The sequence below is a fragment of the Mirounga angustirostris genome, unplaced genomic scaffold, assembly GCF_029215605.1.
Source record: "Mirounga angustirostris isolate CCGP_5_RB_7025 unplaced genomic scaffold, mMirAng1.0.hap1 SCAF_2, whole genome shotgun sequence".
NCBI lineage: Eukaryota > Metazoa > Chordata > Mammalia > Carnivora > Phocidae > Mirounga > Mirounga angustirostris.
Window position 1 is genome coordinate 154,037,739 of NW_026991710.1, and position 17,056 is coordinate 154,054,794.

Genomic DNA, 17,056 nt, shown 5'->3' on the forward strand with positions numbered 1-17,056 from the left:
TCAACACTTCACTCCTATCTTTGACTTTAGCGTCCTTCTCGCCACTGGAACCATATCCATGTTCTGGCCTTTGTTATTGTCCAAAAAGTTGGCTATTTATTTATTTTTTTTACTAATCCACAAGGTGTCTATTTATTTTTTTAATAACAGCTCTTTTGAAATATAGTGCTCATTACTGTAGAATTCATCCTTTGAAAATGTTCATTTTGGTGAATTTTAGTATATTCGCAGAGTTGTACAACGAACACCGCTACCTCACTGCAGAACATTTTGAGTACCCCAGAAGGAAACCCTGTACCATTAGCGATCACTCCCTCTTCTCCCTGCCCCCTGTCTCCCCCCAACAACCATTAATCTGCTCTCTGCCCCCACAGATTTACCTATTCTGGATATTTCATATATATCGAATCCCACAATGTGTAGTTTTTGTGTGTCTGGCATCTTTCATTTTGCATGTTTTCAGGGTTCATCCATGCTATAGCAGGTGTCAACACTTTGTTCCTTTTTATGACCTAGGCTTCCATCGTATGAACATACCGTCTGTTGTGTGTGTGTTCATCAGCTGACCGGCATTTGGGTGCTTCCACATTTGGGCTATTGTGAATACCACCTGCATTCTTCTATTGACCACCCTCTGTGGTGTGATCATCTCTCTCTTTTTTTTTTTTTAAAGATTTTATTTATTTATTTGAGAGAGAGAGAATGAGAGAGAGCACATGAGAGGGGGGAGGGTCAGAGGGAGAAGCAAACTCCCTGCCGAGCAGGGAGCCCGATGCGGGACTTGATCCAGGGACTCCAGGATCATGACCTGAGCCGAAGGCAGCCTCTTAACCAACTGAGCCACCCAAGCGCCCCTGACCATCTCTCTTGTAGAGATGCAGCGCTGAGGCCAGAACGAAGGGGACCTCATTCTCACCTGGCACCCCCTCAGCGGGTCAGGGGAGAGTGACCTGTTGACACCAGAGGAAGAGAAGATGTTAGTTCCTCAGTGAAGCCAGGGAGAGCCCAAAGCCCTCAACTCCTGGGAGGCCTGTTTGCTCACCTTTCTCGGCTCTGTAAAGTGTGAGGAACAAAAGCACATGTGTGTCAAGGATGCACGATCCCAAGACCCTTTCCGTGGCTTGCTCAGGTTCCACAGTGAGAGGGGCTGTGTGGAATCCAGTGGGAGCTGTGCCATGTCAGCACCTGGAAGCCTTCCTGGAGAAGCAGGTCTGAGCCTCCTGCCACAGCACAGCCCTGTCCTGCCCTCCTTCTGATGTCCAGGGGAAGCCAGCCCCCGTCCTCTGAAGCCATGGGCTCCTCCCACTCTGCGGTCCTGTCCATGACAAAGCTCAGTCTGTGGTGGCTCCTTCTGATCCCAGCAGGTGAGTGGGTGTCATCATTAGGACATCATGTCACACCTGTGGGCTCCCATGCAGCATGGAGGATTTTGTGGTTAGCATTAGCTGGCGGTTCGTTGACAAGTGGATGGGAATGAAAGGTTCACTGAGACGCGTGAAGCCCTTCTCCCTCTGCTCACCCCACACGGACCAGGTGTCTCCCCCATACTGCTGTGCCTTGGGGCTCCTCAGTTCAAGGCTGCATCGTCTCCAGGTTGGGTCCTCCCCACTCCTCTGCCTCTGCCTCTCTCTCCAGCACTTACTTTCCTGCCTTCTTATCTAATAGACAGAGTACCTGCTATGTCTTGAGCTCCAAGCATGTGCTGCTTGCTTCGTTAAGCTCCACCACACCGTTATATTTAATCTGCAACAGTGTTTTGAGGTAGGTTCTGGATAGCGTCCGCATTTTACAGATGAGGAAACTGAGATTAAGTGGCTCTGATTTGACGGCAGAGGGACCCGAGCACTCACCACCATGGACTCCTGGAGCCCCCACTCTTCCTTCCCGTCCACAGGGTCAGCACAGCAAGCCCCACATACCCAAGCTGAGGACCGGCTCTTCAAACACCTCTTTAGGGGCTACAACCGCTGGGCACGGCCGGTGCCCAACACCTCGGACGTGGTGATCGTGCGCTTCGGGCTGTCTATTGCCCAGCTCATCGATGTGGTGCGCCTGTCCCCCCATGCTTCTCCCCCTTGGGATCAGCCCCCAGACCACAGGTCCCTTTCCTGGGGTCCTTCCTCCCTCCCTTCCCAGCTCCAGCCCTTCTCCATCCAACTCTCCCAGCCCTAGAGCCCCTGAGAGGGCATTGATCGGCAGCAATGGGTTTTCTAGGTGCCCTGTTTATTCTACTGGACACAAACCCAGAGGACCCAAGTGGCCAGTGTGCTCCTGAAGGATCTGAGGAAGGTGTCAGGAGGGGATGGAAGGTTAGGCTGGGCTTGGGGTGCCATGCAAGAGGTTCTTCTGGGGAGTAGGGAGTCCGTATGAGCCCATCCCACTCCACTCTGTTTTGGGGGGCTGGCTCCATCACTCTATTGTTCTTACTCTCTCCACTCAGGATGAGAAGAACCAAATGATGACCACCAATGTCTGGCTAAAGCAGGTGAGAGCTTCTTCCCTGGCTGAGGCAAGAGTGGGGGTGGGAACCCACTGACCCCAGACCCCTCCCAGGACTCTCTCACAAACAGAGGGATTCTGAATTCACGTTTCACAGGAGAGTTACCATTGGGGATATTCCCAAAGCTGGCCGATTGCGGGCTGCTTCTCGGAGGGGCTGTGCTCTGAGATTCTGAGTCCAGTCCCTGAGAAGGTCGCCTTCAAGAACCTAGTCATCCCCTTTCCGGGAGTGGGCATTTCCTGCATGCCGGCCATTGTTTGCAGATCAGCTCATTCTGAGTTTCATCCTGCCCATTTTACAGCTGAGGAAAGCCTGCAGCAGAGTGCAGTTCAGCTAGAAAGGGGGAGCCCAGGTGTGCTCAACTCAGAACCCCAGGCTCCATCTGCAGGAGAATGCTGGGTATTCCACATCTGTGCTGCTTAATAAACGACCCCAATACTTAATGGCCTAAAGCAGCAGTTTATCATACCTCGTAGTTTTATGGCCAGGAGTTTGGGTGGTTTCTTCCGCTTTGCATGGCAACCACTGGTGTTACTTGGTGCTATTTAACCTGTGGCTGGTTTGCTCTGGAGGGTCTAAGAGAGCTTCACTCATGTCCATTCCTTAGCAGGGATGTCTGGAAGGCTCTGGAAGGTTCTGGAAGTTTCTGGAAGCTGGGCCCAATTGGGCCCTTCACCCTCTTCAGGCATACTCAGGGTCTTTCTCCAGCAGAGGAGTTGGTTGCCTTACCTGGAGGTTCAGAGACCCCTGAGTAAGGGTCCCAAGAGACAGGAAATGAAGCTGTTGGTTTCTTAAGGTCTGGAAACTGGCCCAGCATCACTTCTGGCAAAGAATGTGTGGCCCGTTTTGATGTACCATTCTTGGGGGCAGCACTTGGGGGCACAGGCTTTATTAGAGCCTGAATATATTCCTTTCCACTTCACCCCTTTATGCTCTGCCCAGCCCCTCCCCAGGTCCAGAAGTGGAGATGGTGGGAGAACATGAGAAAGAGGACCTAGCCCTCTGCCTCCTTTCCTCCCGCTACTCCCTCTTCCTGCCCCGCTGGTAACCTGACCATCTCCTATCTCAGAGGTTGGCACTCAGAAAAACCACGACAATCAGAAGTGTGATTGGCAACTCTATTTTGAGTCTTTTGAATGAACGCCTTACTTTGCATGACCCCAGGGCTATATACTGGCCATTTAGTTTATAACTGAATGCTTAGGTGAGAGGCATAGAGCGGACCCCTCTGACACTGTTCACCCTGCAGCTGCCAGGGGGTCATGCAGCTCATCTTTACAGATGTACAAATTGAGGCCCAGAGCGGTAAGGGACTTGGGAAACCACACAGTCCTGCAGTGCAGGGACCAACTCTAGGACCTGGGTTACCATCACTGTCCCCATGAGCCGGTCTCCTTGGCTTCAGGGGCTGGGGTGGGGAGCGGAGGGAGGGGTGCCAGAGCAGGAGTCCGGCCGACCAGCACTGCCTCTGACTAGCCTGTGATACTCTGCAGGTTACTTAACCTATCAGAGTCTTATTTCCGCACCTGTTAAATGGGGATAGTACCATCTATTGCCAATTACTATAACCCATGGGTGTAGATGCCCTCCAAATGTTGGCTGAGCCCGAAAGCTTGAGAGATGAGGGACTAGGGGGAGGAGGCTACATTAATGAGGACCAATCCCTTTCAAAATTTTTCATCAATGTCCTGAGAAGTCCTGACAATTTTACGAATTTTTTTAACCTTCCTTATTTTGCATGGCCTGGCTCCTTTGTTCACCTAAGCCTCCCCTTCCAGGTGAGCAGTCAATATCTCCAGGAGGCCAGTGTCTTCCCAAGCATGGGTTGGGCATCAATAGCGGTGTTCCGTGAAACGATTTTACTTGCCTTGCTAGCCTTCTTGTAGTAGTCTTATATTTATATGTTAGTGGATATTTTCAAATGCTCTTGATTTTCTAGTTAAGTCAGTGATGTAAAGTTTCAAAATTTAGGTAATTTTAAAAATAGTGAACCAATTTAGAGGAAAATACTAAGTACATGATGATACAGGCAGTATACAGGTATATTGGCAAAAATTATGAAACTGGGACTTGGGTGCTTGGAGTTTGGGGACCACTGATCTAGACCAGTGCTCTTCCTCTCATGCACCTGCTTCATGAAAATGCTATTTCCCTTCGCTCCTTCCTGGATCTCTACCAGCTGGATGCTTTGTGTAAACGTTACACAACTATCCTTAGAGGGGAAGAGGCATCACGCATGGGACCCTTTCCAAGGGTGCATTACTGCACTATTTTAGTGAAGATGTGCAAAAAGCAAAATGGCCCCTGGAATGAGGGCAGGCTCAGAGTCGGGGAGGCCAGGATTCAAGTACCAGTGCTGCCACTTACTAGCAGCGTACCCTCCACACCTCACTTTCTTCACCCTAACCCAGAGGATTGTTGCGAAGATTAGAAAGAACCATCTAAAGGTCCTGTAAAAAAACGGGGTTTCTAAATGGTAGTGGCTATTATTTTAATTATGAAAAGCCCCCGGGAGGCAAAGGACAGCCTTGTGGGTTGACCCAAGTCATTATCTGTTGGGGGTGGCTGTTTCTTTCAGGTCCAGAAGGGATGTGGGCAGCCTTCCCAGAAATGGAACCAGACAACTTTAGAGGGAGGAGGCATTGTTTTCATTGCTCAGCTACACATTTACTGAGCATTTCCCCGGCGCTTGGTGCTAGGGAGCCAGAGTGAACCAGTTGTCTTCCTTGGCCTGTAGAACTTACAGAGGCATTAAATAAATACATATGCAAATCCACATTGATCACCACTTGTGATGATGCCAAAGAGAATTTCAGCAAGTGAGTAATACTAACCTGGTTCTGGGGAGGAAGATTCACTTGGACCTGCTGCTGGAATCAAAGTTGGGGCCCAGAGCATCCCCTCCCTGCTGGGACTCCCAAGGGGGGGGCGCTCTGGAGCACAGTTTGGAGGTCACTGTGGACTCCCAGGTCTCAGCTGCATAACCCTGGTGGGACGTTTTCACTTCCCTGGTTCTCAGTTTCCTTACCTGTTAAAATGGGGAAATTCTTTCACCTGCTCAGCTTTCCCTCCCCAGCTCGCCCACGGAGGCTCTTCCTAGACAGAAGGTGTACAGATCCTTTGTAAACTGTGAGGAACTAACAATGTTGTTCCTACAAATGAGTGAGGTGGCTCTCCAGGGTCATCTCGCTAGGGGGTGCGGAATGAGACCAGAGGCGGGACTAGGGTGACCTATCATCCAGCTGTGCTCAGGACTTTGAGTACTAGAGCTGAGGGAAAGCGGGGTTGGTTATCGAAGCCTGGAATCCCGATCCTCAGCTCAGAGCCCTGTCCCAGCCTCACAGCCCTTTCTCTTTTGGGGCTTAGGGGAGGCACTTGGGGGTGCTCCCAAGGCCAGCTGCTGGGCGCCCCCAGGCCCCTCCCCAGGCAGTGCCTGGTGATGCGACACCTCTCCCTGTGCACAGGAGTGGAATGACTACAAGCTGCACTGGAACCCAGCTGATTTCGGCAACATCACATCCCTCAGGGTCCCTTCGGAGATGATCTGGATCCCTGACATTGTCCTCTACAACAAGTAGGAAGCTGGGGGGGTCCTGGAGGCCCCTGGGAGCCCCTGGGAAGGGCGGGTACAGTGAAGATCTCCTGGGTTGGACTTGGAAGGTCCCCCTTGTGTCTCAGTTTCCTTGCCTTCCTCTCAACTCCTGCTTTGCTCATTCTCACCCCCTCCACATTTCCTCTTGATTCCTTCATTTCTTTCACTTTGTTCTCTCACTCGTACACCAAAACTTACTGAGCACCCACACTGAATTAATGCATGGTGCTGTGCGCGTGGGACACAGATTTACCAACACTGAGCAGTATTTGAAAAATTGGCTGATGTAGGCTCTGAAAACAATGCCGAAGAGTTGGCAGTTTGCAGGATGGCGGGATTGTTGGAACCGGTAAGTGGCATCCCCGGGGAGCACCCTCAAGGGGGCAAACTCACTTGGCATGGGTATTTTGTAAAACTCACATTATAGTTGCTTTGCATTCAAGACCAAAAAAGGAGCCATCTTTGAGCATAATGACAAGAAGCTAATAAAAGTCAGGGGAGTCGAAAGAGAGTCCCAGTGAACACCAACAACACAATTTTTTTTAAAAAAAAGATAGAGAGATCTAGTTTTTTATCTGTTTGCTTGGTGTCAGGTAATTCTTCACTTAGAAATCAAAACTTAAAAGATGTTTGGCATTATGCTTGTCTGACAGTGTTTTCTAACGTGGGGCTCTAAGGAGCACCCGTTCTCGGAGATATGAATAAGTATGAAAAGCAGTCATGTGGTCAGATAATCTTGGAAAACTTTGTATGTCATTAACTCCCCCACCCTGGCCCGAGTCCTTAGGAAAATGTTAGCACAAGACAGCATTTTCAGTGTTGTTGGAAGTTGTGCTGCCAAGAAACCCATGTAGTCTAGGTTTTCCCAAATCATTTGACCCGAATTTGGAAGAACTATCTTTAAACATAAAATAAAGGGAGACAGATCTATTTTTGAGTTTTGGTGTCTTCAGAGAAAGTCATGACAATGACTCCTTCATACCACCCCGTCCTGGTCAGACCCAAAGCCCTTGTCCCTGAGCCATGTCCATAAACACACATTCAGCACAGATTACTGCAAGGTCTAACTGCAGGTGCCTGGTGTTGGCGGCTGTCACTGGACTCATGGGCCCCTTCCTCCATATCTTTATGCCCTGGAGCCAGCACTCAAGATCCTTCTAGTTCCTGCTCCCTTTGCACCTGGCAGAAAAGTCAGGAGAAAAGTCCTAGCATCAGATATGACCTGAAGTTTGGGATCGTCAATAAAGCTTGGACCAGTATTCTTTGATAATAACGGGAAATTCTTTGGATAGGACGAAAGTCCAAACCAAATTCTTGCAGACATTTAAAGAAGGGTCTCCTCTAGCCAGACATTCCACTCCAGGTTCGACAGGAGGATGGAGGAAATTGCACCTTTCCTTCCTCCAAATGGGGCACATGTTGCCATCTAGTGGTAGTTCTGTGTGGTGACAAAAATGCCTTTAAAAAAAAAGTTAAACTTCGGACTGATCTGTTCGTTATTGTTTATCAAAGTTCCTGTTTCCAACCTTCTAAGTTACCCGTTTTCCAATCCCTAGCCTGGGATTTCTCCATAGGAAAGAAGTCTGTCTTCCCGTGTTTTCTTCTGATTCCCTTGACTTTAAGGAATTGGAGGGAGAAGGAAGTCTCCTTAAACACCAGGGCGCAGAGCCCACAGCACCATCCCCCTAGGGGAATCAGGGACTCAGGCTCTCAGGAAGCCCCAGCAAATGGTCACTGTTCCTCCAGTATTCCCAGAGCCCTGGTGGGCCCTTGGATGCCTAGCCCCATGATGCCACAGGGGTCATTTCCCACCACCCTTTCTTATGCCCTGCCCCCCTCCCCAGGCTGAGCGCACACTGTGAGTTTTGTCCTTCCCCTCCTCTGTTCCTTGTTCCCCACCTTTGCTCCGCTAGTATGCTGTCCACCCCATCTCTCCACCAATCCTACTGGCAACCTTCAGGGTGACCCTGCTCACTCCAGCCAGAAGGGAGGCCCGTCCTCCCCGCCCGCCCCCAGTGGGCTACCCTTGTGATGCTGTTGACAAACCACCTCCCTTGTGTTAAAGGCGTTTAGGGCTGTATCGCATTTCCTCGTGGTTCCTCATGGTTCCTTAAGGGCAGGCCTGTGTCTCACATTCCATCCCCCACAGCTCCTCTACAGGCCCTAGCGGATGGGGCTGAGTGCAGAAATGCCCAGTACCTGGACGGGGTGAAGGAGGTATCTTCCATCACCAGCAAAGGTGTTAGGTCTCTTCTGAGCCAGGAACTAAGGATCCCGGGTCGAAAAGACGTGACCCTAGATGAGCGCCTTACTCACCATCTGCTGCGGGGAGAAAATATAAATAATCACCCTAAAATATTAAATAAACACAAACAGGCCATAAGACTATCTGTCCCATGCATTTATAAATATGTAAAAAGTTATATATGTGATCTGTATGTCAATCAGATATGTACGATATATATAACATCAGAAGGTTAATAGCGGTTGTTTTTAAAATTCTTGGTATTGTCCTACTTTGGTCATTAAAAGATAGTGTCTGAAAGACAACTCAGGTAGCTCTAAATGTGGGTGTGCTGGGGGAGTCTCGCACACTTGCATAGATCCCAACAACTGAGCCAGGTCTGGCTTTGTTATTAGGGTTCCCTGTTGCAGGCTGTCTGGAGCAGCCTGGCGTGGGCAGGTGGGCTGAGCTGGGTCCCCCAGCTCCTCTCCTCTCCCCAGTGCAGATGGCGAGTTTGCGGTGACCCACATGACCAAGGCCCACCTCTTCTCCACGGGCACCGTGCACTGGGTGCCCCCTGCCATCTACAAGAGCTCCTGCAGCATCGACGTTACCTTCTTCCCCTTCGACCAGCAGAACTGCAAGATGAAGTTTGGCTCCTGGACCTACGACAAGGCCAAGATCGACCTGGAGCAGATGGAGCCGACGGTGGACCTGAAGGACTACTGGGAGAGCGGCGAGTGGGCCATCATCAATGCCACGGGCACTTACAACACCAAGAAGTATGACTGCTGTGCCGAGATCTACCCCGACGTCACCTACTACTTCATCATCCGGCGCCTGCCCCTCTTCTACACCATCAACCTCATTATCCCCTGCCTGCTCATCTCCTGCCTCACCGTGCTCGTCTTCTACCTGCCCTCAGACTGCGGCGAGAAGATCACGCTCTGCATCTCCGTACTGCTCTCGCTCACCGTCTTCCTCCTGCTCATCACTGACATCATCCCCTCCACCTCCCTGGTCATCCCGCTCATCGGCGAATACCTGCTCTTCACCATGATCTTCGTCACGCTCTCCATCGTCATCACGGTCTTTGTCCTCAACGTCCACCACCGCTCCCCCAGCACCCACACGATGCCCCACTGGGTGCGGGTGGCCTTTCTGGGCTGTGTGCCCCGGTGGCTTCTGATGAACCGGCCCCTGCCCTCCTTGGAGCCCCATGACCCCCCAGATCTGAAGTCCAGCTCCTCTTGTCACTGGCTAGAGACCAACGTGGATGCGGAGGAGAGGGAAGAGGAAGAGGAGGAGGAAGACAGATGGGTGTGCGCGGCTCAGTCATCCCCCACCCTGGGTGTCCTCTGCGGCCATGGCGGTCTGCAGCAAGGGGTCTCAGGTCCCAAGGCGGAGGCCGGGTTGCAGGAGGGTGGGCTTCTGCTGTCACCTCGCGTACAGAAGGCACTGGAAGGTGTGCACTCTATTGCTGATCACCTGCGATCTGAGGATGCTGACTCTTCGGTGAGTTGGGGCCAGGTGAGGGAATCTTCCTCTGGGTGGCTACCCCTCATCCCAAGGTGCTCGTTTAGACCTCCTAGTCTCCTCCACGAGGACCCATGTCCTTCAGTTGTGGCCCTTGGGAGTCTGGACTAAACTGTGATAAAGAACGTCTAGCTGGAGGGTGGCAGAGTAGCAATCAATAATGCCCCAGCTAAGGCTAACTGGAAGACAGCAAGCCAGAGGGGGAGGCATCCCAGATGCTGAAATTCCCCGTGCCATCCTTGTCACCATTACCCTGTAGGTGGTGGAGGAAGGGGACGGAGGGAGGCAAAGTGGATATCATCAGATGATAAATCAGATAAATCAGGCTGCTGCTTCCTCAGCCTTCCTCCTTTGTCCTGGTGGTTTCCTCCCAGTTCTATTTGTTTTGTGGGCTCTGGGCATGTTGTGGAATTCACTATTCACCCACAAACCCTGAGGAACCTTGGTTGTACCAGGTGGGCTCCCCTCCCCAGCCCCTGCCATGCGCGGCATTAGTAGGTCAGCAGGCCACTGCTCGGGATCACAGACTTCTTACCAGCCTAGGGAAGGATGAAAGGCCAGGTGGTTATTAGTGGGTGGCCTTGTTGAGCGGATAAGAAAAATTAATCATTATCTAATCTGGGAGCAGGTAGGAATCCAGACCTGCTTGCTTGGGCTGTAAGCCCAAATTCCACAAAGCTCTGCCCCTCCCCCCATGACCCTCCCACCTTTCCCTGGGCCACACCTACCTCACCAACTCCTCCTCTCCACCTCGCGCAGTGGGTGGGGGATTGGGTGGGGAGGCAACGTGGGTAAGCACAGTCTTCACCATTTTGTAACTGCCGGATGTTGAGTTTAAATCACTGCAGCCCCTCTGGGAAGGTCCATGCCCTTTGGTGGTTCTAGAACATCTAGCCTCCCTTATCTGGAAATTGAGAGCCTATGGAAAGGCACTGGGTCATGTCATAGGGGTGGGATAGGATAGGGATCACTAGGAGAGGCTTGTTTGAGTCTTGAGACAACCTTAACTTCCCCAGGTCTCAGTGGGGCCACTGCTGTCCCTGGTGTCATCCTTACAGAGGCTGTTCATGGGGGGGACACTTCCCCTCTCCCAAGGCCTGGCCTCTGTCACAGCGAGCCCATTTCCACCCGCAGGTGAAGGAAGACTGGAAGTATGTGGCCATGGTCATTGATAGGATATTCCTCTGGTTGTTTATCATCGTCTGCTTCCTGGGGACCATTGGACTCTTTCTTCCTCCGTTCCTGGCTGAAATGATCTGATTTCCTGTCCCTTGCTTTGACCCAATGGTGGCACTGCTGACCATCTTTAACCACTGCCCCATCTAGTACACCTTTGGGGTCAATGCCATCTGATTGCAGTCACTCTCTGTCAAGTCCCTACACTGGCCTGATCATCGAAGACTCCTTGGGTCAATTCATTTGACGTTATTGTACTGTGTGCCAAGACTCTGCTGGGCACAGAGCCAGGTTTTGGCTGCTGGGGATCTCGTAAATAAGGAACTTGCTCTGCCGAAGGTTATAATATGGTGGTGACAATGTGAAGCCATGTAAGATTCTCCTGTAGGAGCCACGAAGACACTGAGTAACAGGAGGACCAAGAGGGGCGATCCAGGGGGTAGAGGCACAGACCTCAAAGGATGGGTGCGTGGTGGAGAGGGGAGAGGGTGCTTTAGGGGGTGGAAGGGCTGTGAACAATATTTTGGATTCAGGAATGAGCCCAAGGTGTCTAGGAGAACAGGCAGGCTGAGATGGAGCTTCAGTGTGGGAGCTGTGGGAGGCGGTTGGAAAGGCAGGTTAGGGTGTCTTGAGTCTGATCCTCAAGCGGGTTTAACGTTGGTCAAGACTCTCCTGGAAGGAGAAAAAGGGGGAAGCAGGGCCACAGGTGGGGTAGAGGTACAGGTCAGACCTTCTGAGTGGCAGAAGGATGTGTGATTGGATGCAGGTAGCTGGGCCGTCCCACCTGCCTGGAAGCTCATTTGAACCCCTGGCTTCCCCTCACCTTTAGCAACACCACCTCACCTTCCTGCTGCAAACTGGCTCAGCACCAGCCGGCCCCAAGAGGTTTGGCCGTGCTGCAGTCCCCGCCATCTGTCCTTGAATGCACGTTGACAAACCAGGAGGTATCCTGGACCATCCTTGACTCAAAAGCCCCATTGGCGGGGCAAGTGGTGGCCAGCCCGCAGGACAGTTTGCTCAGAGTGACTGACAGGAGTGAGCTGGGTTGCTTTGCACATCGACTGCTGTGGAAATGCAGAAGCTGCAGGACGGCTTCCCTTCCCAGCCTGGCCTCCTGGTCCTTCCTGAAGCCCCTCAATGGCTTCTGAGCCACTCTGTGCAGCCTGAGAATCCTCGCACCTCAGAATCCAGCAATCCAGAGCCCTCAGCCGCATGCTGGAGCCCCGAGGAGCTCCTGCCCCAGGGTCAGGCCTCCCCCTGCCTGTCCAGCCCTCAGAGGGCAGAACCTCAGCAGCTAACGGAAGTGGACACTGGCTCTCTGGACCATGTGGGGACCCTGGATAGGAAGTTGAGCAGGGCGAACTTCCGGTTTCCCTTCGGCCTTTGGGGTGCCCCACTCACCTCTCCCTGACAATCACAGAGGAAACCTGCAACACCCCGGCCCAGACCCCCACTCCTCAGTTCCTCCCAAGACCCCCCACTCGGCGACCCATCTGGTTTCTGGCTTCCCCCGGCTCCTGTGGGGGCAGCCTCCCAGCCTCCCTTCTCCGTCCATCCTGGTGCAGTGACGTTCCCTCATGCTATTCCATCTTCCATCCACCTTGCATGTGAGTAAAGAGATGAAATAAAGCTAGGACCGGTGCTCATTCAGCTGTGTGACCCCTCCTCAGCATCCCCAGGACCAATGAAGCTCCACTGGAGCCCCAGTTGCTTGCACGACAGCTGGGAGAGTGCCGTTGGCATTGCTCACGTGGCGCAGGAGGGGGCTGCCCTGGGTCCCCGCTGGAAAGTCACCCTTGGGTCAGGCGCAGGGGTGAAGGGGCTGGAGCACGCCCCTGACCCCTACTGCCCCGGTGTCACCACACACCCCTCCGTGCTCATGATCGAGCCTGGAACCGGCTCTTGATCTGCACACACCAGAGCACCATCGATTTCCTCCAGGGCGGTGGCCCGAGGTCAGTGTCGCCCTCCCTACACAGCGCAGGTCAAGCAAACAAAGCAATCAAACCACAAAGCAAATGGTACAATTTTAATTCATCCACAAGTCAAATAGAAAGAAGGTAAAAGAGTGTTTTGCACAAACACGAGGGGGGGGGGCAGATGGGAAAGGGGGGCGGAGAAAAGGAGAAGTAAGAAAAGAGGGAGAGAAGGAAGGGGCAAAGTCAGGGAAGAGAGAGAAAGGGCACAGGGAAGAGAGCAGATTGTGGTCCAAGTCCTGTTTTGGCCTCATCTCTCCCCTTCTCCCTGACGCTTGGCGTGTTGACAGCAGAGCGTCTTGTGCCCGGACTCCCAATAGCTTGTTCCCGGACTGGGTCCCAGGTCCCCCCTCAGGGGGGCACACGGCTGTCAGTCCAGACCACACTCACATTAAATAAATTCCAATATACACTGTACAAGAAAGCCAGGCCCATCCCTCATCTCGCCAGCCGCCCGGCCCCAAAAGGAAAGCCCCTCCCCAGCCCCTCTGTGCATCAGGGGACCTCCGTGGGCGGAAGAAGAAGGAATAGCTTGGCTCCAATAGAGAGGCCTGCCATGTCCACGCATAAAGCCATCGTGCCCACTAGGGGCACTAGTGTGACCCCCCCCCCCCCCCAGTGGGGCAGGCAGGTGTGAGGAGGGAGCGGCCAGCAGCAGCAGGGCTTCCTCTGAGCCCTCTTGGTCACCCCCTGGCATCTATAGCCCTGAGTCCCCTCTGTCCAGCTGCAGCCTAAGCAGCACAGTCCGGGGGTTGGGGTGGGGAGAGGGGGTCGTGCAAAGTGGCAAGGGAAGAAGGACTCCCCGCAGCCTTCCCCCTGAGAAGACCCACATGACCGAAGGCAAAGCAGGGGCCGGTGGGGGGGGGGGGGGCAGGGGAGGGAACACTACAGGCAGGGGCAGAAGACGCAGGCAGGTGGCGCCCACCCTCCATCACTCTGCAGGCGGGTGGGCCAGATTGGCCAGAACTTTGGCCTGGTCTACGGCATCGAGCAGGTTCTTGGCGTCCACCGCCAGGGTGTGGGAGGCTGTGAGCATCTGCCGCTTGCACTCCTCACTCAGGGAGGTCACGGCGTTTTGCTGGGCCAGGCGCATCTTATTGATGAGCTCCGCTAGGTCCTTGTTGAGCAGTTTCTGGGTCCCTTCGATCTGTAAGAAAAGCACACAGGAGAGGCTGGGAGCCTGAGGGGCTGCAAAGTTTAAGCCTGGAGAATTGGGGAAGCCGTGCAAGTATCCCCTTTGGTGTTGGCCGAGGCAGGCGGAAGTTCTCCGGAGGACAGGTCTGATCCAAGCCTGGACTGAGCCTAAGGTCCCATGTGGGCTGGAGCCAGGTCAGTAAGGACACACATTGCAGATGCCGCAGACCCCAGCCCACCCCAGCCCACCCCAGCCCACCCCATGCTAGCTCAGTCTGACGCAGCCCCACAGACTGTCCCCTTCACGGCTGCATCCCTCGTGCTGGCCCAAGGTCAGAGTGAACGGTCAGGGGACAAGTGAGCTCATTCATGTGTTAGCTGTCTACCTTCAAATCAAGAGACCAGGGACCATGGCTTGAGCTGTAGAGTTTGGTTGACCACCGTATCCCAGTGCCTAGCACACTGCTGAGCGCATACTCGGCCCTCGAGATATTTACCAAGTGAAATGAATGACGGAGCCTTCACGTGGAGGGTAAGGACCTCTCACATCCGAAGGGACAGCTCCAGCTGGGGCTCCTCTATGGGCTGTTGCTGCCACCCAGAGGGAGGCTGGGAAATGCCCAAGCCCTCCCGCATCCTCTGGTCTCCAACAGTCACAGGCTGTGGGGACAGCGGTGTGAGGCGGCCGTCCCTGTGCTGTGTTGTTGGCTCACAGCCTGGTGGGGGGCATGGGGTTGTGCTGAGCTCCATGGCTGGTTTCCAGGCAGACAACCAACACACGTGCAGAGGCGCTAGTGTTCAGCGTCCAACTATGTTCAGCGTCTCCCACAGCTGCGGTAACAACCCATGACCCGGGCGGGGAGGGGGGGTGGTGGTGGCTCAAAACAACACAGATTAGTCTCTTCCACTCCCGGAGGTCAGAAGGCTGGAATGGGTCCTATGGGGCTAAAGTCAAGGGGACAGCCGGGCCATGCTCCTTCTACAGGCTCTAGGGGAGAGAATCTGTTCCCTGCCTTTTCCAGCTTCTAGAGGCTGCTGCCTTCCTTGGCTTCTGGATCCTTCCAGCAGTGACATTATCCCAACCTCTGCTTCTGTCATCCCACCTCCTTCTCTGACTCTTATAGGATGTCTGCTTCCGACACCCTCTTACAAGGACCCTTGTGCCTCATTGCACCCACTTGGATAATGCAGCATAATCGCCCCATCTCAAGATCCTTAACTTAATCACACCTGCAAAGTACTTTAGTACACTTAGCCTTAGTGTGGCAGCTGATTAGATAAAGAGTCACAGGGAGGGAAAAGGAAAAAGGGAAGGTCTGCCTCCCTTGCACACCCTCGTGCATTACGAAATCACCGCAACTCTCTAAGACTTAAATGGGGAGACGCCCCCTAGGAGGCTGGTCGGGTCCCTGGGTGCCCACTCAGCCCCCCTGTGGTCCCGCTCAGATCTGTTGTGCGGAGCCACGTGTGGAAGGCTCGGCAGACAGACACGAGGCTGCCCATGTGGTCCTTCTGAGTCTCCTGTGTGAAGCGCAGCTGGGGATGGGTGAAGGTGAAGGGCAGAAGTGACAGTGGATGAACTGTCTTCAGCTTCAGGAGCATACCCACCTCTGTCCGGGAGGATGACGGCAAGGAGGGCAGGAGATCATCCACACTCCCAATGAGCTTCCTCAGGGTCAGGCCCACGTTCTGCGAGAGAGAGGGGTAGGGTGACTATCACCCGTGGCTTTTTGGAGAAAGCCGTGTTTCCCTGGGGAAGAGCCCTCCTGGGATGGTACCTGCCCTCCACGACTCCCTGGCACTAAATTCCCGCCAACCACTTTGCACTAAAGGGAGTCTTTCTGGGAAAGGCACCTGCTGGGCAGACGAGGAAGCCCAGCTCCACCCCCTTCCACCTAGGGCCAGAATGAGCAGCCTCCACCTGCCCTGTCCATGGCTCTCACCTTTACCACCACCACGTAGCCCTCGGGAGGCAGCTGACAGATCTCATTCTTGAGGTCCAGCACAGCCCGCACTAGCTCCATGACATTGAGGTATACCAGATCATCGGTCCGGTCCAGGTTGGCTGTGGGCTGGATGGACTGTGGGGGTGGGGCAGGAAGCAAGTGGCCAGAGGGGAGGGTCGTGAGTCTGGGGGACACTGTGATTCTTTCTTGGGCAGGCACTATTGTGCCAACACAGCCTCTAGCCCAATTTGAAAAGACTCTTCTCCGGAATAATGGTGCCCTGTCCTTGGGGGGGTGCATCCCCCCTTTCTGCTTTCAGGGCAGTGGTTCTCAGATGAGAATCGGCCTGGGTTTGGGGGCCGGGTGGTTTTCCAAGCTCCTCGGATGGTTCTAACAGGGGCCAAGGCTCATAGCCACTGTTCCAGAGTGAGGAAAGCCAGCACCTGGCCCCAGGCTACTGGGAGAACAGTGTGGGTGCAGGAAGCCACGGGGACAGCTTGAGAGAGGAAGGGGGTCCACACTTCCTGCTCCTAGGGCTGGGTCAATGAGCTTTCTTCCAGGTCAGGGAGGGGGGCACAGGAGATGAGGAGACTGGGTTTCCCCTTGCTTTTTCACGAATTCACTATGTGGCCTTAAACAAGGTACTTCTCTCTGAGCCTCAGCTCTACAATGAAGATGCAGGACTGGATTCCTTCTGAGGGCCTCTGAAGCCTTCACAGCTCATGGCCTTGTGTCTTGTATAGCTCTGATTCAAACTCATTACCAGCTTCAGCACCGCCAACACATACCTGCGCGCCCAGCCGTGGTGGCTTCTGTGGGGGGCCCGTGAACTCCGCTGCAAGGGGGAGGGAGAGTAAGTCGGGGGGGGGAGGTCTCAGCACCCTGGCCCTTCCCTTCATACCTGCAGATAACCAAGCCAACCCCCTCTCCTCTGCTACCAGGAGACTCAAGGAAGCTAAGGTCAAAGGTGTC

At 53.7% G+C, this 17,056-nt stretch overlaps 2 protein-coding genes across 6 annotated transcripts in view; one reads left to right on the forward strand and one right to left on the reverse strand.

The window, feature by feature from the left end:
- The first annotated feature begins 1,291 nt into the window (after positions 1-1,291).
- CHRNA2 (cholinergic receptor nicotinic alpha 2 subunit) lies at positions 1,292-11,112 on the forward strand. 2 transcript variants are annotated; one of them, XM_045879335.1, is made up of 6 exons: positions 1,292-1,364; positions 1,895-2,046; positions 2,441-2,485; positions 5,965-6,074; positions 8,817-9,831; positions 10,987-11,112. In XM_045879335.1, exons 1-6 carry the CDS (start codon positions 1,292-1,294, stop codon positions 11,110-11,112), a joined length of 1,521 nt encoding a protein of 506 aa, XP_045735291.1. The 2 variants fall into 2 exon arrangements, with proteins under 2 accessions (XP_045735291.1, XP_045735292.1); XM_045879336.1 differs by lacking the exon at positions 1,292-1,364 and having other exon boundaries at positions 1,921-2,001.
- A 1,930-nt stretch (positions 11,113-13,042) lies between these two features.
- Positions 13,043-17,056, reverse strand: part of PTK2B (protein tyrosine kinase 2 beta) — a 135,359-nt gene continuing 131,345 nt past the window's right edge. For all 4 annotated transcript variants that reach the window (XM_064585352.1, XM_045880054.3, XM_064585353.1 and 1 more), the window contains 4 exons: positions 16,873-16,919; positions 16,082-16,219; positions 15,747-15,827; positions 13,043-14,151 (listed from right to left, as the gene is read on the reverse strand). In XM_064585352.1, the coding sequence (XP_064441422.1) occupies positions 13,936-14,151; positions 15,747-15,827; positions 16,082-16,219; positions 16,873-16,919 (482 nt within the window). In that variant the 3' untranslated portion in view covers positions 13,043-13,935. The remainder of the gene's footprint in view (positions 14,152-15,746; positions 15,828-16,081; positions 16,220-16,872; positions 16,920-17,056) is intronic.